The sequence below is a fragment of the Humulus lupulus genome, chromosome 6 (genome assembly GCF_963169125.1).
Source record: "Humulus lupulus chromosome 6, drHumLupu1.1, whole genome shotgun sequence".
Taxonomy (NCBI): Eukaryota; Viridiplantae; Streptophyta; class Magnoliopsida; order Rosales; family Cannabaceae; genus Humulus; species Humulus lupulus.
In genome coordinates, this window is record NC_084798.1 from 1,588,815 (window position 1) to 1,611,393 (window position 22,579).

At 35.8% G+C, this 22,579-nt stretch overlaps 2 protein-coding genes and 1 long non-coding RNA gene across 3 annotated transcripts; 2 read left to right on the forward strand and 1 right to left on the reverse strand.

Annotated features, from left to right (window-relative positions):
- The first annotated feature begins 769 nt into the window (after positions 1-769).
- Positions 770-14,704, forward strand: LOC133781345 (jacalin-related lectin 34-like). The gene is made up of 14 exons (XM_062220302.1): positions 770-826; positions 917-1,129; positions 1,207-1,452; positions 1,532-1,660; positions 1,833-2,060; positions 2,141-2,431; positions 2,514-2,729; positions 2,824-3,060; positions 12,786-13,004; positions 13,076-13,288; positions 13,381-13,629; positions 13,760-13,975; positions 14,070-14,303; positions 14,392-14,704. Exons 1-14 carry the CDS (start codon positions 824-826, stop codon positions 14,404-14,406), a joined length of 2,709 nt encoding a protein of 902 aa, XP_062076286.1. The 5' UTR covers positions 770-823; the 3' UTR covers positions 14,407-14,704.
- A 1,670-nt stretch (positions 14,705-16,374) lies between these two features.
- LOC133783593 (uncharacterized) lies at positions 16,375-18,947 on the forward strand. The gene is made up of 4 exons (XM_062223245.1): positions 16,375-16,735; positions 16,958-17,101; positions 17,217-17,287; positions 17,478-18,947. Exons 1-4 carry the CDS (start codon positions 16,375-16,377, stop codon positions 18,945-18,947), a joined length of 2,046 nt encoding a protein of 681 aa, XP_062079229.1.
- Positions 18,948-20,175: 1,228 nt separating this feature from the next.
- LOC133783680 (uncharacterized) lies at positions 20,176-22,439 on the reverse strand. The gene is made up of 3 exons (XR_009870917.1): positions 21,302-22,439; positions 21,099-21,190; positions 20,176-20,397 (listed from the first exon to the last, which is right to left on the reverse strand). It is a non-coding gene; the product is annotated as an uncharacterized LOC133783680 (long non-coding RNA).
- Positions 22,440-22,579: the final 140 nt, after the last annotated feature.

Genomic DNA, 22,579 nt, shown 5'->3' on the forward strand with positions numbered 1-22,579 from the left:
AAAATGATGAGAGAGAAAATGATGATATATTAAGTGATGAGAGAAAAAATGATGATATAGTAAGTGATGAAAGATAAAATTATGACATAATAAGTGATGCAAGAGAAAAAAAAGTGATAGAAAATGATGAAAGATAAAATGAAAAGATAAAAGTGAGAAGAGAGAAAATAGCGAGAAAGCGAAGAGAGAAAATGTAAGGAGAGAGAAAGTGATGAGAGAGAAAATAAGGACATAGAAAGTGACGAGAGAGAAAGTGAAGATAGAGAAACTAATGAGAGAGAAAATGATGTGATAATAAATTATGTTAATAGGAGAACAAAAAAATAGACAAAAAAAATTTGAGAACAACAGGAAACAACAATAATTTTTTGTTGATCTCAAAACTTTTTATTTTTTGTAACTTTATTTTTAAAACTATTTTACGAAAACAATACCAACCACTCCAAGTTGTTTTTCAAAAAACAATTTTTATTTTAAAACCAAAAGAAAAAAAGATTAGGTAAGGTGCCAAATACCCTCCATGTTAACCTCTCACGAAAATCTCTTGTTATATGTTTTTTTTCACAACTGACATTTTTGAACGATTACTTGTTCTAATTTTATTGGTTTTCATTAACTTCACAGGACTCCAACATGCATGTAAAACAAAGCAATGATCACATCATATTCGAATTTTCATGTTTGAATTATTACACCTAACATTCAATGTTCTTTCACCTCATATTCTTCTCTTTATAAATTAACACGTACCTTTGCCATTTTCAAATCACACAGCCAATTGTATAACGGAGATTTCTGCCATTCAACAAATCTATCGAAGCAAATGGTATGACATTGTAGTTTTGGCTACGCATTATTACATGATACGAATGACTGTCTCATGTGTTTATTCTCGTTTATGCTGATCGATCATCAGGGGTCCTCAGAAGGAGTCATTTCGTTGGGAGCATGGGGGAGTCGCTCAGGCGGCGTGCCTTGGAGCTACAAACCCAGCTCTGGAATAACTGAGATAACCATCCATGAAGCTGGTATTATCAAGTCCATTTCCTTCAAAGACGCAGCTGGCCTTTTCTCTGGGACATTCGGTGGCGGGAGCCCTGATGCTTCCGAGAGGGGTGTAGAGAAAAAGGTAACTTGTTTTATAATTGGTTACTCATTTTTTCTCACCTAAATATATGTGTTGTGCTGTGTTGTGTTGTGTACAAGGTTACTATCAATTTCCCTTTGGAGTACTTGAAATCCATAAGTGGAACGTATGGTGACTACAAAGGTGTATCTGATGTTATCATTTCACTATCTTTCAACACAAATCTCACTACACATGGACCTTTCGGAACCAGAAGTACTAGTTCTGGTAAGCCTTTCAGCGTCCCCATAACAGACAGTGTCGTAGTTGGATTTCATGGACGCGCTTGCTACTACCTTGATGCTATTGGTGTTTATGTAAAACCAGTAAGTCACTTGAACGTTAAATGAAAGTGCTTGTATTATTCATATATATATATATATTTATATTGGTTTTTGGTTGCAGGTAAATCCAGATGGAAGCATTTCATTTGGGAAATCGGGAGGTTTGGGTGGAGATAACCCAATGAGTTTCACGGTGGGAAATAGTAGCTGGATAACTGTCCACAACGACCGCGCCAATGGACAAAATATAGTAAGCATTTTGATCAGATTCAACTACGAAATGAAATTATTAATTACTTTGGTTGTGTTTTTTAATTTTTGTTTAGTAATATAGTGTTTCAAGTATTGTAGTTTTGGCTACGTACACATTATTATATGATAGGAATGATTGTGTGATCACATGTGTATTCTCGTTTATGCAGATCGATCATCAGGGGTCCTCAGGAGGAGTCATTTCGATCGGAGAATCGGGGAGTGGTTCAGGCGGCGTGCCTTGGAGCTACAAACGCAGCTCTGGACAAAGTGATATAACCATCCATGAAGGTGGTAATGTCAACTACATTTCCTTCAAAGGCGCAGGTGGCTTTATCTCTGGCACATTCGGTGGCGGCAGACCAGCTGATGCTTCGGAAACCGGTCAAGAGATAAAGGTACGTAACTTCTTTTATAATAATAATAATTGTATGATATATATGATTGTCTCACATGTTCATGCTGATCGATCGATCAGGGGTCCTCAAAAGAAATCACTTCGGAAAGGGGTGAAGAGAAAAAGGTTACTGTCAATTGGCCTTCAGAGCACTTGAAATCCATAAGTGGAACGTATGGTGACTACAATGGTGTATCTGATGTTATCACTTCACTATCTTTTCACACAAATCTGACCACACATGGACCATTCGGAACAAGTAGTACTACTTCTGGTAAGCCTTTCAGCTCCCCCATCACAGACAGTGCCGTAGTTGGATTTCATGGACGCTCTGGCCGCTACCTTGATGCTCTTGGTATTTATGTCAAACCAGTAAGTAGTGTAAGGGATTCAGATAACAACTAACTGGACATAGTACCTATAAGATTAACTATATATTGGTTTTTGGTTGCAGTTAAATACAGAAGGAATCATTTCATTTGGGATATGGGGAGGTTTGGGAGGAGATAGCCCAATTAGTTTCAAGGTGGGAAGTGGTAGTTGCATAAAACAGATATCTGTCAACCATGATGATTCCAATATCAAGTCTCTCACTTTCTTGGACGGCAATGGCCGCGTCTATGGAAAATTTGGTGGCAAGAATACTAACGACATGGGTGTAGAAAAAATAGTAAGCATATATGGCAATATTTATGGGTTGAAAAATATTGATGAGATACAACAACCAAATGAAATCATTCATTATGTGTTTTGTTTTATTGTAGATTGAGTTTGATGGGCGTTCGAAGTTTTTGACATCCATAAGTGGGACATATGGAAGTTATCGTGGAATAACTGTGATCACATCATTATCGTTTACAACAAATCTTAATACATCATATGGACCATTCGGGAAAGAAACAGGCCATGCTTTCTCAAACCCAATTCAAGGTGGCGTCGTTGTTGGATTCCATGGAAAATCAGGCCACTATATTGATTCAATTGGCATCTATGTCAAACCGGTAATTAAACTCTCTCTAATTAATTTATTTACTTTTACTTTGGTAGTCAGAAATAAATTCAGTAGATGTGTTATTATTATATATATTTATGAGATTTTTCACTTTAATACCTCTACTTTGGAATATATAGAAAATGACCTACTATTTATTGATTGAGCGGAAAATAATTAATAAAAGGGTAGGTAACTATTCGGTACGCTGTAATTTTGCAAAGTATCATCTTGGTACCCCTGTTTACAAATAATGTTCATTTGGAATTCTGCATTTTGAATTGTACATATTTAGTACCCTGCATTTTAAAATCGTACATATTTGGTACCTGTATTTTAAAAGTGTACATATTTGGTGCCCTAAACTCAAATTTAATTAATAAAATTTTACCAATTTAATCAAATTATTCTTAATCATACGAGCTACAAATTATATATAACTTCTGACAGTTTAGTGATATTGACAAAATTTTATTAATTTGGATACCAAATATTTATGTTTTCAAAATACGAGGTACCATATAAGCATTATTGAAAAGAGATGATACCAGAATGATAATTTGTAAAAACAAATGAACCAAATGAGTAAATTCCCTCAATAAAATAAGGGATTTTTTCAAAAATATGGCTTTTATACCATTAATGTGCAAAAATATGAGAGTTATACTTTTCTTAATTTGTATGGAAAATTTATTAAAGAAAAAGTTAAAGTATGGGAAACACAATTAGTAGCTAACTAAAATATGGAAATGTCATATTTTTTTTATCATAGTTATGTTTTCTTTAATTTTGAAGATAATTTTATTTTATTTTTTTCCATCATTTTTTTAATTTTTTTTTCCTTACTTGTTTTTTCTTCTATTTTTTCCTTTTTCTTTTTTTTTTCTACTAATTTTTTCCTACATCTTTTTTTCTTTCCATTTTTTCTTTCTTCTTCTTCTTTTTTTCATTTCTATTCATTGATCTATTTTTTTTCTTTCATTTGTATTGTATTGTTTTTTTTTTCATATTTTTTCATTCTATTTTTTCTTCATTTTTGTATTTATTATTTTCTCCTTCCATTTTTTTTCTTTTTTCACACATATGAGCTTTTTTTTCTTTTTTTTTCCTCTTCCATTTTTTTTTCATTTTTTTCTACCATTTTTTTCATTCATATTTTTTTTCTTTTCATTTTTCCATTATTTTTCTTTTTCTTCTTCTTTTCATTCTTATTTATTCATCTATTTTTTTTCATTCATCATTTCTTTTGTTTTTTTTTCATTTTTGTACTTATTCTTTTCTCATTCTATTTCTTTTTTTTTTCACACATATATTTTAACATTACACAACTATTCTACTATTTTTTTTTTATTTATTATCTTTTATTATTGTAATTTTTTTATAGTTTTTTCCACTATAAATAAAAAAAAATCAAATCAATTTTTTTACCATTTTATTTTTAGTGTAACACTTATAGGAATACCAAAATTTGGAAAGAAAACTAATAAAAATATTAAAGCGTGAATGGGTAACTGGTTGCCTTCACATTCTTTGTATGTATATTTCTGAAGGTAACTGGTTACTTTCACGTTCTGGTGTGTGTATATTTATGGTTTCTTTATGGTAATTAGTTACTTATGTTACTAAAATCATAGTTACTTCTTCTTCCTTTTTTATTGAAGTGTTCTTCCATTTTATTCCTTCAAATTTGATATTTCTTTTCATATTTAATATGATTAACTCGCCACCCCTCTTAGGTAATTGGTTACCCCTCTTATGGCAGAAAGTTACTGTAACGACCCAACTTTCTAGACTTTGGACCATTAATGACTACTATACTAATCTTAAGAAAACGTACATATGAAATAACCATAACTTTATTTAAAAACTGTAAAGTAAAGGTTAAATACATAAAAATTTATTTAGGATATGGGATCCCATTGTTTTGAAAATAAAACATAACTTAAATAAATTGGTTACAAAATTAAGTGCGGAAAAATAATACATAGAAATCATAACTAAAAGACTTAAAAACTTCATCCTCGAATCGAACGCACAATCCACCGATTCTATCCTGCCTCAATACACATCCTCAAACTGCCAAGAATCTTTCCGCCGCCACAACTATTTCCTGCACATATAAACATAAAGGAATGAGCCTAATGCCCAATAAGGAAAAACTACTAACCACATAAACATACACATAAAAACATATCATAACATATACTATATAAGACTATACTAATAATGGCCATTATGACATGTGATAAACCATCTACGTCCCCTGTCTAATATTTAAGGTAGGTTAAATCACATGTAGTGTATGATAACCCATCTACGTCCCCTGTCTAATATTTGAGGTAGGGTAAATCATAACATAACTTATAAAAACATAAACTTATCATAACATATTAAACATAACATAACATATCATACAAACATACAAGATCTAGCCTATTTTCCTTACCAAAAATACGGGGATATGAGAACAGTTTTGGGACTTTGGAATACTCCTAAAAATCATAAATGGAAGGGTGAGTATACTAAAGAGAATGAGATGAAAAGAATGGAAGAACTATACCATTAAGAATATACTTACCAAAAACCTTATGTTCAAGAACTTAGATTTCCTATCCAAGAATAAAGAATAAAGCTAGGGGCTGAGTAGAAAACTATAAGAACTTGAAGAAAATAATACCAAATGAACTAGAGTTTTGGAATACCTTGAATGCTTTATGACCAATATAAACCTTGAACCGAAATGTGTTATAAATCTTACTTCCCAAGTGTTTGGTAAGCTTAAAAATGATTAAGCTTATAATCCTCAACCCAAGTGTTTACACTCTCACAATAACCTAGCAACTTGCAGCCTCTGAACTTAGCTTGATGAATGAATGAAAAATGCTTGGTACTAGGTCCTATTTATAGAGTTCTAGGAATAAAAATCTTCTAATTATAATCCAAATTTAAATTTAAATTTAAAATAGAATCCTAAGCAATAAAAATCTTCTAATTATAATCCAAATTTAAATTCAAATTTAAAATAGAATCCTAAGGAATAAAAATCTTCTAATTATAATCCAAATTTAAATTCAAATTTAAAGTAGAATCCTAAGGAATAAAAATCTTCTAACTTTCTAAATCTCGTAACTCTAAACTAACCTACAGTAAAATCAACATATGTGGAGTTGTAGGACTTCGATTTAGAATATCTTTATACCGTTAGAAAACTATTTAAATTATGTACAACTTTTTAGAAATACTATTTTTCGAAATTCATAACATAACTAGGTCAAAACTAGGTCAGAAGTTACAGTACTCTAAAGTTACGAAAAATCCATTTAATTATCTAAATCACAAAAATCTAATAAAATATCTAAATCACAAATAAATAAAATTGTGAGTCTAAATATCTAAATAAATATCATGCTCCTAACAGATTCTGGTGAAGACTAAGTCTTATATTTCCCTTATTAAAATAATGACTCCTTAATAATCATGCATATGACAAGTGTCATAATCCTATTGGCTCTATCTAAACCTTAGGTTATAATAATCATCATATTAATAACCAGCAATATTAATCAAACCTTATGTTATAATTAATATTCTTAAACTATAGGTTAAACTTATAAAATCCATAACTATTGCTAGGAGTTTCCAACTAAATCCCGGCTTGAACCAAAATCCACAGTAATAAATATATTATAACTACTACTAGCTATTACTATTACTACTATTATCTAACTAGCTAAGTAATGTTCTTGGACTCTACAGTTACTCATCTCAGGATAATTGGTGACCCTTCCTGGTGCATGTTATTTAACCTAGCTCTAAAAAAATTTTTAAGATCAATTAAGTAACTCGTTACCCTACCCAGGATTTGAAAAAAAAAAGTACAATCTTTAAAAAAAAAACATGTTTATAATAAATAAATAATAATTTTAAAAATAATTCATATTATAATAAAAAAATTTGCAAAACAACCAAAGATAAATTTAATATAAAATTAGTAATATAAAAACAATAAAAAAAAATAACCTAAAAAAATAATCAAATTACAAACATACCCTTCCAATTTTGATTAAGAGTAAAACTATGGCATACACCAACTTTTATACAAAAATATGGGAACATAAACCCATAAAAGTGAAAATTCTTAAAAAAAAGCCATAGATTAACTTTTTTTTGAAAAAAAAGCTATATTTTTGCACACTCTATTAAAAATCTCATATAAAATGTAATTTCCTCATAAAATAACAAATCAGTTGTAAGTGACTTATTTTTGTAATATTCTAATTATATCTTTCTTTATTATTTTGGATTTTATTTTTTGATGCAGAATTATCACTTTATCTTTATATTCATATTCATATTGTCCAACTTATATCTTTTCTTTATTATTTTGGATTTTTTTTCTTTATATTATTCATTGTTTACAGTAATTCTCCTATATTGTTGCAATGTGCTCTAATACAAACTAATAAAGAGCTATTAATAAAAAAAAAACCTCAAGACATTAAAAAATAATAAACATATTTGTATATTATTATTTTTTTATTTTTTTTGATGAATCAAATCAATTATATTGCTTCAAACATTCATTACACCTATTCAGCACCATAAATGGCCTGTGCATATACTATATACAACATTTAGAGCTTATAATGTATCAAACCAACCTTTCTCTTCCTGTGTAAATTTTTTTGTTCTAATGCTAGTAATTCTATGCTTTACATTATACTTAATCACCTGTACACAAGCTGTAACTGTTTGCATTTTCTGGTTCCATAAACAGTCATTCCTGTTTATCCAAATTTGATAAACCATACTAGCAATCGCTGCCCATATCACCTTCTTCTTGAAGCAATGAAATTTCGCCCTTGAGATACAGCGCAACAGTTCTAACAGAGGCCTATTCCTCACTTTCCAATCTAACCACTTCTTGAGCTCTACAAAACATCTAGCACTGAATTCACACTCAAAGAACAGATGTGTCACTCTCTCAGCATTTTCACCACAGAAAAGACAAGTTGAATCTTGGCTGATATGGAAAGAAAACAACCTGTCTTTGGTCTGTAAACGATTCTGAATTGCTAGCCAAGTAATAAAGCTGTGTTTAGGAACATTATATCGATTCCATACCTCTCGATGCCAAGTCACCTTCTCTTGCTCCTCACAAAGCATCTTGTAACCCATGTTGACACTATACTTCCCTATCATCATAGCCTGGCAATTAGGGAGAAGTTTGAATTTTTCTTTGACTCTTACTATGTGTTTCCAGTACCAACTGCCATTAATAGGAGAAATATAGTCCCACCAAGTCTCATCCTTCAGATAAACACTATGTATCCATCTCACCCATAAATTGTCTTGCTTTGAGGCTATAGCCCAAACTTATTTAGCAATTGTAGCAGTGTTCCAAAGCAGTGAGTTTCGAATCCCCAAACCCCCTTCAGATTTGGATCTACATAATTGCTCCCAAGCTACATACCCTGGAGTGTAGGATTCAGCACTACCTCGCCATAAAAAAGACCTGCAGATGGCATTAATCTTGTTGAGCACTCTCTTTGGTAGTACCATAATTTGTGCCCAGTAAGAGTGAATGGATATGAGCACAGAATTAATTAAGGTAACCCGACCAGCAAAAGAGATATGCCGAGATCTCCAAATTCGAATTCTTTGGATCATTTTATCCACCAACACTTCACATTCTGATGCTGAAAGTCTTCTAGCACATATTGGGAGTTCCAAATATTTAAATGGCAGCTCACTTCGAGAAAACCCCGAGGCTTCCAGGACTCTCTTAATCTCAGTATCAGCCATACCGCAACAGTAAAACCCTGTTTTATAATCATTTGGTTGCAAGCCAGAAGTCATCGAAAATAGTTTCAGCCCTTGAAGCAAATAATAAATGGACTTAAAGTCCCCATGACAAAATAATAAAACATCATCTGCAAAGCAGAGATGGTTCAGTTTCAAACCCAAACATCGATCATGGTATTTAAAGTCCTCCTTTTGTCCCACCTTAGAGAGAATTCTAGAAAGATAATCCATACAGAGCACAAAAATCAGAGGAGACATAGGATCTCCTTGACGCAAACCCCTTTTTGCTTCAAAGAAACCATGAATGGATCCATTAAGAGATAGACTAAAGCGAGGAGTTTTGATACATACCATTACTAGGCGGATAAAACTTGCTGGAAAATTCAGTGCCGAAAGCATTTCTTCAATGAAGTCCCATTCTAATGTGTCATATGCTTTCCAAAGATCTAACTTGATCATACAATTTGGTCTTGTTCCTTTCCGTCCATAATGTCTCACCAAGTCTTGTACTACCATAATATTATAGGCAATGAACCTACCTTGAATAAAGCCACTTTGGTTTTGTTCTACCAAATCAGGTAAAATCTGTCTAAGCCTAGAGAAAATCATTTTAGTTGCAACCTTATAAATCACATTGCAACATGCAATAGGCCTAAAATCACTCACACCATTAGGACACTTATTCTTGGGAATAAGAGTAAGTATAGTTGAGTTAAGTTCCTTGAGTAAGTTACCTTAATGTAAAAAAGATAGCACTGTTGTACAAACATCTGCTTTGACCAACTCCCAATTATCCTGAAAGAAGTAGCTGCTGTATCCGTCCGGCCCAGGGGATTTACTACCTGAGATATCAAAAAGAGCCTCTTTCACTTCCGCCTCAGTGTAAGCTTGCAATAACAGCTCCCTCTTAGACTCAGATAAAATCGACCCAAGATTCATTATTTTGTTATTAACTGACTTCCTATGTGGTAATTTCGAACCCAACAAACCAGAATAATATTTAATGAAGACATTTCTGACTTTATTCGGATCATCTACCCAGATTCCATCCTCATCTTTAATAGAATAAATTCTATTGTTTGCTCTCCTTTGGCGAATACTAGCATGGAACAAAGAAGTATTCTCATCTCCCTCTTTTAACCAAGAAATCTTAGCTTTTTGGTGTTAAAAAGAGAGATAAGCTTTATGGATATCTGAATATGTTTTCCGAGCCTCCTGTTCCCTTTAGCATCTGTCTACATCCAGTGGTCTTTGTTGCAAGTCAGCTTGACATGCTAGCATTGCATTATAAGCTTGCATTTCAGCTGCTCTTATATCCCCCACTTTGTCTTTGTTCAGGCTTCGAAAATCTTCCTTTAACGCCTTTAACTTCAAGACCAACCTATACATCGGTGTCCCTGTAAATTGCCTCCGCCATCCTTTCTGAACTATGTCACTGTATCCTTCAAATTGTTGCCACATTCGGAAATATTTAAACGGCCTCTTCCCTGCCTTGAAATCCGGATATACAGTCAAGATGGCTGGACAATGATCAAATTGACCTTCAGGGAGAAACACTACTTCTGCTTGCTCAAATTTCTCAATCCATTTCTGGTTTGCTAATACTCTATCAATCTTGGAATGGATTCTAGTCTTCGGCCCTTGTTTATTGTTCCATGTGTAAAAAGATCCAAAAAACTTCACATCCTCTACTTGACAAGCTTCTACACATTCTTGAAAAGCTGTGGAGTTCCTGACTTTCACCGATTTCCCTACTCTTTCTTCCAGCTTTAGAATATCATTAAAGTCACCTAGTAACAGCCAGGGGTCACTAATTCCTTTAGCAAGATCTGTTAACTCCTGCCAAAGCATTTTCCTTCCTTCCTCATCATTGAACGCATAAACAAATGTGACCATAAAAGAAGCACTGTGCCCCGATGGCCAAACTTGTAGATGCATGAATTGGCTTGAGCATTGTAATATACTAATCGTAAACATTTCCGGATTCCAGCTTATTAAAATTCTTCCACCTTTATGCCAAGGTATGTTATTTGAAAAACACCAGCCACTAAACATATGGACATAGACCTCCCCCATATTTTTCGCCTTCACTCTTGTCTCAAGGAGCCCAACTAACCCGACCTTGAATTTAGAAATCAACTGTTTGATCTCTACTTGTTTGCTTCGGTTATTTAGGCCCCTAACATTCCAGCTTAAAATTCTATCCATGGGGCATTGGAGGACCTCCCCCTCCACTGTTAATATCTTGCTGTTCAACTACATCTTCTGTCAAACTTTCCAAACTGTCCCCTGGTCCATCCAAAATATGAAAACTATTAAAGGTAATCACAGACATCGATGAAGCTACTGTTTTAGCCACTCTACCCCCTTTGGACACCTTCTGAAAACCTTCATGATCAAGGTCCATAGATTTTCCTTTACTCTTCTCTTGCTTCTCTTCTATCTGATTCTTCTCCTTAGATTTAGGAACCCAAACTTTCCTTGTTTCACTTTTTTTACAATCAGCTGTAGTATGCCCCATCCCTTTGCAATTACATAAAACTAACGGCAACCATTCATATTTCACTTCTAAACTATGAACATGATCAATCTCATCAGTGAAAGAAATAGTTCCTGGAAATTCTTGTGACATATGCCCTTCCACTAAAATTCTTGGAAAATTTAGCCTCTCTTTGTTCTTCGTAATAGCATCCACCTGTAATGGAGTACCTAGTTGCCCAACTATTTTGAAAAGAGATCGTTCTCCCCAGAATTTCAATTCCAAACCATGTAACTGTATCCATGTCGGTACCGAGCAAACATCTTCCTTTTGGAAATCAGTATATGGATCCCAAGGCTTCATTATTACGGGTTTTTTGTCAAAAAACAGGTACCCTCCACCTAGTATTTCGTCTCTGGTGTTGATTGCTTGAAATCTCACAATGAAGACACCTGGTTTCAGCACTCCTACCTTATCAATCCCCTTATCCTTCCACAACCTACGAGCAAAGTCTTCAAAAATACCCAAAGGTGGGTTTGCTCCAAGGACATAGCACACCATCGCTGCCTTCCAATACAACACCTCTTCTTCTATATCCTCCATTTCTAATTTGACCACCGACCCCTTGACTGAATCTTTGAATTGCCCATTCAAATTTTGAATTAAAGATGGCGATGGGTGTAAAATTGGAGGAACAGGGTCCTTACCAGCCTTCACGTGAGTTGCACAGCTTTTGGATGCCTCCAAGAAGGTCCTGAAGTCCGCTCGTGTGCCCGTATCACCATCTCTCAGACGTGATGAATGCAGAGAATGATCCTCAGCAGTATCCTCAATTCGCACATCCAAATCACCAGGTAAAGGCAACTCATCGTCCTCTTCTCCTTCCTCTGAAACAGAGAGAGCATCCACCCCTACGACCTCTGCCATAGACTTAGTTTTGACAACTGCATCTGATGCCATTGGTCCTTTCTTCTTGCGAAAAATCGTCTTGCGCTTCCCTTTCATTGCCAATCGAGCAACTGTATCACCGGAGCTTCGAGATATCCCCTTGCGAGGTCTTCCGCGACCTGCCATGGCGTCAGTGAAAACTTAGTCCCCGAACCCTAGCAGAGCATATCCCTTAGCGTTTCTTAATAATTTATTATTATTTTATTTTTAAAATAACACTACTGTAATTGGATTCTCTAACCCCCTTTTTTTTTGTAATGGATATCTCTAGCATTAGAAAACAAAAATTAACTCTCACATCTTGATTTTAATTAAGGGCTTAGGTCTCTCTAACATTAGAGAAACAAAATGGACTGACTGGCGATTTCCACTCCATAAGAAAAAAAGAAAAAAGAGCTGTTCGTTTTGAGTTTTTGAGTGAAATACAAAGTCCATGTCATTCAAGTTAAATACGATACGAATGTTGTCTCACATGTTTATTCTTGTTTATGCTGATCGATCAGGCGTCCTCCTCAGGAGGAGCCATTTCATTGGGACCATGGGGGAGTAGCTCAGGCGGCGAGCCTTGGAGCTACAAACCCAGCTCTGGAATAAGCGAGATAACCATCCATGAAGCTGGTAATATCAACTCCATTTCCTTCAAAGATGCAGCTGGCTCTGTCTCTAAGACATTCGGTGGCGGAAACCTTGATGTCGTTTCGGAAACGGGTGAAGACAAAAAGGTACGTAACTTGTTTTATAATTGTATGATCTGCACAATGAATTGTCTCACATGTTCATGCTGATCTATCAGGGCTCCTCAACAGGAGTCATTTCGGTTGGACCATGGGGGAGTCGTTCGGGTGGTGAGCCTTGGAACTACAAACCCACCTCTGGAATAACTGAGATAACAATCCATGAAGGTGGTAATATCAAGTCCATTTCCTTCAAAGATGCACGTGGCTATATCTCTAGGACATTCGGCGGCGGAAACCTTGATGCTTCGGAAAAAGGTGTAGAGAAAAAGGTAACTTGTTTTATAATTGTATGATCTGCACAGTGAAACAACTACTTGATTACTCATTTTATAATTGTGTTGTGTTGTGTTGTGTGGTGTAGAAGCTTACTATCAACTGGCCTTCGGAGTATTTGAAATCCATAAGTGGAACGTATGGTGACTACAAAGGTGTATCTCATGTTATCATTTCACTATTTTTCAACACAAATCTGACCACACATGGACCTTTTGGAACCAGTAGTACTACTTCTGGTAAGCCTTTCACCATCCCCATTGCAGACAGTGCCGTAGTTGGATTTCATGGACGCTCTAGCAACTACCTTGATGCTATTGGTATTTTTGTAAAACCAGTAAGTCACCATACGTAAAACAAGATTATTGATATGTTTTATATCTATATTACTCAAGAATGAAAGAAACAAGAACTTCACAAAACGTAAAAACAGTAATAACTAACTGGCTGTTGGTTTTTGGCTGCAGGTAAATCCAGATGGAATCATTTCATTTGGGATATGGGGAGGTTTGGGTGGAGATAGCCCAATTAGTTTCAAGGTGGGAAGTGGGAGTTGGATAAAACAGATATCTGTCGGCCATGATGATTCCAATATCACGTCTCTCACTTTCTTGGACGGCAATGGCCGCGTCTATGGAAAATTTGGTGGCAAGAATCCTAACGATATTGGTGTGGAAAAAATAGTAAGCATATATGGCAATATTTATGGGTTGATCAATATTGATGAGATACAACAACGAAATGAAATCATTCATTATGTGTTTTGTTTTATTGTAGATTGAGTTTGATGGGCGTTCGAAGTTTTTGACATCCATAAGTGGGACATATGGAATTTATCGTGGATTAACTGTGATCACATCATTATCATTTATAACAAATGTTGATACATATGGACCATTCGGAAAAGAAACAGGCACTATTTTCTCAAACCCAATTCAAGGTGGCGTCGTTGTTGGGTTCCATGGAAAATCAGGCCACTACATTGATTCAATTGGCATCTATGTCAAACCGGTAAACTCTCTAGTTAATCTATTTATGCCAATGTTCTTTGATTTGAACGTTTTTTATCTGAATAAATTTTTTGGCTGTTGTTTAATAGGTAAAGGCTGCATAATGGACCTGGCTGAGGAAAAGTAGAATTGCACATTTTGATGTGCATTCTTCGTTGGGATACGTTTATCATATGTTTTCGTTGGATTTGGATCCTTATTTACATCTTTGTAATAAGATAGGATATGGTTTATATGATCATATCCTAAGTCAAAAGTCTTTACCTTTATTATGTGTTTTGAGTGTATCTGAACTAATAATAAGTTGATGACTCTGAGCTTTAGCTCACTCGGTCAGCCAACCAGTTGTAATATATTAAGTTTTGTTTTGGCTGTGAATAATATATTACCTTGTGTGTTCTAGTTGTAAAAGTCTACTTTTAATATTTAAATAATTTTAAAATAAAAAAGTTGCATTAGTTACATGAGGCAATAACCAATAAGAATCAAAAGTGAAATTTACCTTGTGCCAAATTTACCATGAAGTTTATCATATGTTAAATTTAACATATGAGAAAGAGAATTCTATATTGGAGAGTACGAGTTTATAAATTCATAATATTTTAGCATACTAAATTATATTACAAGTTTAATTGATTTGAACATTTTTTTAAGAGACTAAGTTATTGAAAAATTATGATCTCTTAGAAAAAGTCATTACGGCAACCAATTTTTTAAGAGAATATAGCAAGTTTGTTGTCCAATTTTTCAAAAGCATCATGATTCGACGTATATGTGTAACGCCCCACGTCACTATGGCTGCTTCTTGGAATGACGACTAGCCCTGCAAATCAACATGAGTCTTTCCAGCATGTTTTGTCATCACTCGCACGCTTCCTCTAAAAACTTCCCACAAGGTCACTCATCGTGAGACTACTCACTACAACAATTTTATTATTTAATTACATTAGATGATAACACATTTTAAAAAATGTTACTGAATTATATTAATAGATAAACATTTTATTAATTATTTAGTACTATTGCTTGATATTAAAAAAAATTGAAAAAGGAAGAAAGTTGAGAAAAAGGAAGAGAAAAGAGAGGAAGGGAAACAAATGTGGGCGGTCAAGAAGGATGATGCGAAAGAGAAGGCACCAGAGAAGGAAAAAGGAATTGATGATGACGTCTTTGTTCCGGTTAAGAAGAAAGGGAAAGTGATTCCTTCTGTAGTTGAGCAGACCACGGTTTCGAACAACTTTCAGGTGTTAGGGGAAATTGGGGAAAGTTCTAAGGCTATGCAGAAACAAGAACATACAGTGGGAGGGGGGGACCTCCCATTGGGAATGGATAGAATTCTAAGTTGGAATGTTAGGGGGATCAATAAACGCCACAAGCAAGAGGAGGTGAATAGATTAATTTACACCATGAATGTGGGTTTAGTTGGTCTCCTTGAAACTAGAGTGCAGACCAAGAATTTAGGGTCTGTATATCTAAACATGTTTTCAGGGTGGTGTTTTACATCAAATAATGCGTGGCATAAAGGTGGGAGAATAATTGTTAGTTGGAATCCGAGTATATTCTCGGTTAATATAATGCAATGTACTAGTCAAATGGTGCATTTGGAAGTTATCACGGTGATTAACAAGGAAAGATTTCTTGTTACATTTGTGTATGCTTTCAATGAGGAAATTGGTAGAAATATGTTATGGGATGATTTGAAAGAAGTTGCAACAACAGTGAGGAACCCGTGGCTTTTGCTAGGGGATTTTAATGATATATTGAGTGTAGAGGAAAGAATAGGGGGCGGCAAGACTCATCATTACTTAGGGGCTTTCAAAGAGTGTATGGATTATTGTCAAATGGAAGATGTCAAGTTTTCGGGAGCGTACTTTACTTGGAATAATAAACAAGGTCCTGAAACGAGAGTGTACTCCAAGATAGATAGAGTAATGGGGAATCAAGCATGGTTGGATAGATACCAGAATGCAGAGGTGACTTTCATGAATGAAGGCAGTTTTGATCACTGTCCAGCCCTTTTATAAGTCTACCCGGATGTGCGGTCAGGAAGGAAACCATTTCGGTATTTCCAAATGTGGCAAAAGGCTCCTGGATTCTTAGAGAAACTTAGAGAGGTATGGCAGGAGCAAGTTTATGGAGCTCCAATGTTTCAACTAGTACAGAAATTGAGGAAGTTTAAAGGAAAGTTGAAAGATTTAAATAGGGTGGAAGTAGGAGATATCAATGTGGCTACCTCATTAAAGTTACAGGAGCTCCTTTCCCATCAGTCGGAACTTCAAAATAATCTGAGGGATAAGGAGCTTATCATCAAAGAAAAGGAGGCTCGGGAGAGGTATGAAGAAGCTCATTCAAATCTCATTTCCTTCCTTCGGCAAAAAGCTAAATTGCATTGGCTTAAGGATGGGGATGAGAATACATCTATATTTCATGCGAGTATCTGAGCCCGAAGAACATCTATCCGAGTTTATGCTATAGAGGATAAAGATGGTTGCCAGGTGCACGAGCCTCAACAAGTCATAGCAGCTTTCTTGAGTTTTTATGAAGATCTCTTGGGAACGGTCATGGCTCACAGGAAAAGTGTGATTTTAGGGGTGATTAAACAAGGCCCATTGATTAATGAAACTCAAAAAAGAATGCTACAATACCCGTATGCAGATGAAGATGTTAAAAATGCCACTTTTGCAATTCCGGGAAACAAGTCACCACGCCTGGATGGATACAACAGCTTCTTTTTCCAAGACAATTGGGAAATGGTAGGGGAAGATGTGTGCAAAGCTGTGCAGTCTCTTCTACACTCAGGTAAGCTTCTCAAAGAAATAAACTCCACTACTTTGACCTTAATTCCCAAGAACAAATGCCCTCGGTATTAGTTATGGAGTTTAGACCCATAACATTTTGTAATGTCATTTATAAGATTACCACAAAGTTGATCTGTTCTCGGCTGAGGAAGGTGCTGCTACACATAATTGCTCAGAATCAAAGTGGGTTTGTCCAAGGTCGATATATTGCATACAACTTCATGATTTGTCAAGATTTGGTTCGGCATTATGGGAGAGGGAAAGGCAAACCAAAATGCATGATTAAATTAGATTTGAGGAAGGCTTATGACACTATAGAATGGGATTTTATTGAAGAGATGTTAAAAGTACTTGGCTTTCCGTGTGATTTTATTCAGCTGGTTATGATATGTGTGAGAACTCCAAGGTTCAGCCTCATGTTTAATGGTTCTTTACATGGCTTTTTAGAAGCTAAAAGAGGCTTGAGACAAGGAGACCCGATGTCACCCCTGTTATTTGTGCTTGGGATGGAATATTTATCCCGAATTCTAATGAAAATAGACAAGAAGGAGGAGTTTAAGTTCCATGATAGATGTGAGGAACTCAAGCTGAATCATTTATACTTCGCGGATGATGTTCTGCTTTTTTGTCATGGTGATTTCAAGTCCATATACCGCCTGCTACAAGGTTTGAAGCTCTTTTCTCAATCTTCAGGCTTGCAGCCAAGTGTGGAAAAAACATCCATCTATTGTGCTAACATGAATGAATATGAAGTACAGCGAGTGATCCAAGTATCAGGCTTTCAGAGAAGCTCCCTTCCCTTTACTTATTTGGGGATTCCTGTCTGTGCAAATAAAATACCAACTGCGGAATGTGAGGTGATTCTTGAAAGGATGGTTCAACGAATTAGAGTTTGGAGCTCAAGGAACCTTTCTTATGCGGGAAGAGCTACATTGGTGAACTCAGTTCTTATGGCTATCCATTCATATTGGGCGCAAATCATGACCATTCCTAAGAAGGACTTACATAGAGTTAATACAATATGTAGGAACTACTTATGGAAAGGTATGGTTGACTCAACTAGTTTGGGTCAGGTTGCATGGGAAGAAATGTGTCGTCCTAAGAGTGAAGGGGGCTTGGGATTCAGGCGGATTACCAAGTGGAATGAGGCAGCTATTGGCAAGTACGTTTGGGCAGTGGCTTCGAAACAAGATACACTATGGGTACAATGGGTACATGCGGTCTACATAGGTGATGGGGATTGGTGGTCCTATACGACCCCAAGTACCAGTAGTTGGTACTGGCGTCAGATCGTTTGGGTGAAAGAAGCATACAAGCAACTCAACTTGGTCCAATTGATCTCATTGGGTAAATACAAAATTAAAGAAGGGTATACTCTCCTTTGCTCATCTCATTCGAAAGTCCATTGGAGAAAGGAGGTGTGGAATAGACTTGCCATACCAAAGCATAGATTTATTCTATGGCTCTCGGCCCTTGATAGATTACAGGTGAAAGAGAGGCTTCACAGGTTCAAGATAGCCCAAGATGACCAATGTGTAATGTGTGGAATGAGTAATAAGGAAACTAGAGATCATTTATTCTTTGATTGTCATTTAAGTAATCTCAGTTTTCTTAGCATAAAAGAATGGCTAGATTGGAAGGTGTCTACAACAACAGTTCCAAAACTGTTAAGATGGATTGCTCGGGCAAAGTTCTCACCTTTCAGGAAACAGGATCTGGCAGCGGCACTTGCAGCTACAGTATACCAGATATGGCATTGCCGGAATGATGCAATATGGAACCAGCGGGTTTGTACGGTTTTGGTGCTCACAAAAAGAATACAAAGTGATGTGAAAAATAGAATATAAGGTGTAATGCCTAAGAAAGTGAAATTGATAGATAGAGAATGGTTTGAAAATTTGTAATAGAATATTACATGCCTAATTTTATTGGTGCTCTATAGGTTGTAAAATGTTTGATAGTTGAGCAATACACAGATCTGATTTACCCTAAAAAAACAAAATTTGAAAAAATACGCTTCACTCTCTCTCTCCCATTTCTCCTCACCCGATTATCTCTTCCATTTCTCCAATCTCTCTCATGGATTTCTAGCAGTCATTCTTGTGATCTCAAGCTCTCATCAACATCGGCATGGATAGATACTTCTACAACTTCATTTTTTCCCTCTTCATCCATCTTTTCCCCCAATTATAAACCTAATCCTCACTCTAAGTTTTTACTGTAATTTCGTTTTTGGTTTTTTCATCAATGATTTAATTATTCATCAATCATATTTTCTCTTTGTTATATATATCTAGGACAATTCTTCTATAGGGGCTTCACTTTAAGCCCAACCGGTAGGACTCTCACTATTTCTCGACCCCTGAACAGTTTTCGGTGCGATTTTTTTTTATGACCGTTTATATTGCAACTATTTAGAGCATCCTGAAAATTTTCAGAAAATTCCGAATAGTTTACAGTACCGAAAACTAGGTTCAAACATGATGCGTTCCACGCGCATAACAACAATTAGTCACGCGTGCAACAACATGTTTGAACCAAGTTTTCTGTAAACTATTCAGAATTTTCTGAAAATTTGCAGGATGCTCTAAATAGCTACAATATACACGGTCATAAAAAAAATCGCGCCGAAAACTGTTCACGGGTTTAGAACACTGAGAGCCCTATCGGTAGGGCTTAAAGTGAAGCCCCTACAGGAGAATTCCCCTACATATATATATATTCATTTTTTAGTGTGTTTTTGAATAAGAAAAAATGTGTATAAACTCATATATATATATATATAGAAAGAGAGAGAAAGAGTGAATATAGGACGTATATTGTCACGACCTGAGCCCTAGGCCGTGGCAGATTTGTAATATCCATAACTTGGGTGGTCAAAGGTCAAACTTTGACCCTCGTTGAAAAATAGTATTTATATATGATCATTTAATTTATATTAAATCGTACTATAATTATAAGTTAAAATAATGAAATAACTCCTATAATTAGATAGAAAAATATGAGTAATAAAAGTATGATCATTCATCATTATACATAAAACAATAATATTCTCACAGTTATATAATCACCAAATAGTTAAATTTAATAAGTCATAAATACTCAAAATAATACTTAGCATCCACCATTCCTCATCCCTAACTATTTCATAGCTCATTCAGATATACCGATCGTTAGATTCGAAGTCGAATACATATATAATGCTCAAAAGATAAGACAATGACCCAAAATAGAAATAGGCTAAACACATTGGCTCCATCGATAATTCATCATTTCCACGTTCGCGTCACTAGGCTCCTGGAATGGGAGACATAGGGGTGAGCTTATAAAGCCCAGTAGGAAAACAACTAATATCATGGACCCAAAAGTTTAATAAAACCCCTGCATAGTTAGCTTTGAAAGAAAAACATATATCATCATGTATAAACCAAAATAGAGAAACCACAAATAATCATAAGAGCATAGCTACAAGTGCACATCACACCGTCCACTAGATCCCTAGTTCCCGTTACCCACCATAGAAAATCCGACATCCTAAACCGGGTAGCCGAACCTGATAACCACCACAAGGGGGAGGTTCAGAACACTTCCTGTATACAGATGCTAGGTCTTTACACCTACAGATGAGTGGACACCTAATCTACCTATGATGACACAGAGACTAGGTCATGAAACAACAACGTGCACCAATCATGATCACTATGGCTCTCATCAGTATAACCAAATGCAGGTAAACATAAAAAGAAAGAAACATACTCCCTTTATATTTTAGAAAATTGGGGAGCATAACAACTACATTTGAATAAACCCAAAAATCATAACCTGCATAAATAAGTGAACAAAATATATATTTGGCACTCGGTGCCCTCAGAACAGATCAGAAAACATGCAGGTTGAGTTTTCAATTTTTCAAAAATTTTATAAATATCAAAATTGGAATATGTTGAATGCAATTTGATACGAGTAAAATAAGTCCAATAGTCTAGTTGAATCCCTACCTCTTTAGAATTTAATCCGAGCCCAAAGCGACGCTCATAAGCTTATCGATGATCTTAGAATGATTTAGTCCGATTTTAATATCACGTTTTTCCTACGTGCACCAAATGAGCAAACGATTATCATCATAGCATTCCTTATTCAAAATCGTGTCCAATGACATATAATATGACCATATTTAAAATTTCAAGTTTTGGAACCTCACCCAAGCGGTGCACAATAGCGGTTGGTGGCGATACCGGAAACGTCAATGAATATATGCATGGCATATATCAAAACGATCATCCCAATGAGTACCTCACGAAAGTACAACTCCTTCGCCCAAATGACCTCCGGTGTCGTCGGAAAATGCTTCCAAAGGGGCGAAGATACCCAAAATCTCGCTGAAGAAAAATGGTGAGTTGACCGGAATGACTTAGTGGGCGACGATCCTCTCACGACGCTGATTCCAACGGTACCACCCACTCGCCGAACGGTGGTCGGAGTTCGCCGGAAAGTCACCTCAAAGTTTCGACGGTGAAACTTCGGAGTGGCGGTATAGGCGCGTCCTTCCTCCGATGGCCACCAAACTTTGGGGTTTCCGTCATCTCCGGTCAGGGAAGCTGCAGCTCCGGCGCGTGTCGGAAATGGCGCTCCGGCGGTGGTCCAACTGGTTGTGGCCGTGACTGGTTTGGAGAGAAAATGAAGGAAAGAAAAGAAAAGAAAAAGGGAGAAGAAGAAGGGGTTTCAGGGAGAGAGAAGGGAGAAGAAGAAGAAAAGAAAAGAAGAAAAAAAATGAGTACTGACTCATTTACTCAGGTGGGTCCCACCCACAAAAAAAAAAATTTGAATAATACTTTTTTTTTTCTTTTTCTGAGTCTCTACATTCTTCCTTCCTTAAAGAAATTTCGTCCCGAAATTTTCAAAGTACAACCCCAAGCTGAAAATTAAACAAATGAGGATACTTCTCATACAACTCCAACTCTAACTCCCAAGTAGCCTCGTCTTCTCTATGGTTTCGCCACAAGACCTTGACTACGGGAATCTCTCTATTCCTTAGCACCTTTAACTCTCTCGCTAGAATTCTGATAGGTTGTTCTTCACATGCCATGTCATCTTGAAGAGGGATAGCCTCATACCCAATGATGTGTGATGGGTCTGGAGTATATTTTCTCAGCATCGACACATGGAACACATTGTGAACATGCCCCAACCGCGCCGGTAAGTTCAATCGATAAGCGACCTCCCCATCCCTCTCGATAACCTCGAAAGGTCCAATATACCTCGGGGCTAGCTTACCCTTCACTCCAAATCTCGTCACACCACGCATAGGAGTAACTTTCAAGAAGACATAGTCACCAACCTCAAACCCAACTTCTCATCGGAGGAGATCGGCATAACTCTCCTAACAACTTTGAACAACCTTAAGTCTTTCTTGGAAAAAAAAAATACTTTGATCTTCCCAGTAGTACTAGCAATTTGAGATCCAATTGTGACATGCTAA

Bases quoted from the DNA above. Each gene is read 5' to 3' on its own strand.
- LOC133781345 (XM_062220302.1), top strand. The intron at 1,453-1,531 runs GTAAGTCACTTG...TTTTGGTTGCAG, and splicing joins TTGGTGTTTATGTAAAACCA to GTAAATCCAGATGGAAGCAT. The intron at 2,432-2,513 runs GTAAGTAGTGTA...TTTTGGTTGCAG, and splicing joins TTGGTATTTATGTCAAACCA to TTAAATACAGAAGGAATCAT.
- LOC133783593 (XM_062223245.1), top strand. From the start codon at position 16,375: ATGTGGCAAAAGGCTCCTGGATTCTTAGAGAAACTTAGAGAGGTATGG. The intron at 16,736-16,957 runs GTATCTGAGCCC...ACCCGTATGCAG, and splicing joins TACATCTATATTTCATGCGA to ATGAAGATGTTAAAAATGCC. The intron at 17,102-17,216 runs GTAAGCTTCTCA...GTCATTTATAAG, and splicing joins GCAGTCTCTTCTACACTCAG to ATTACCACAAAGTTGATCTG.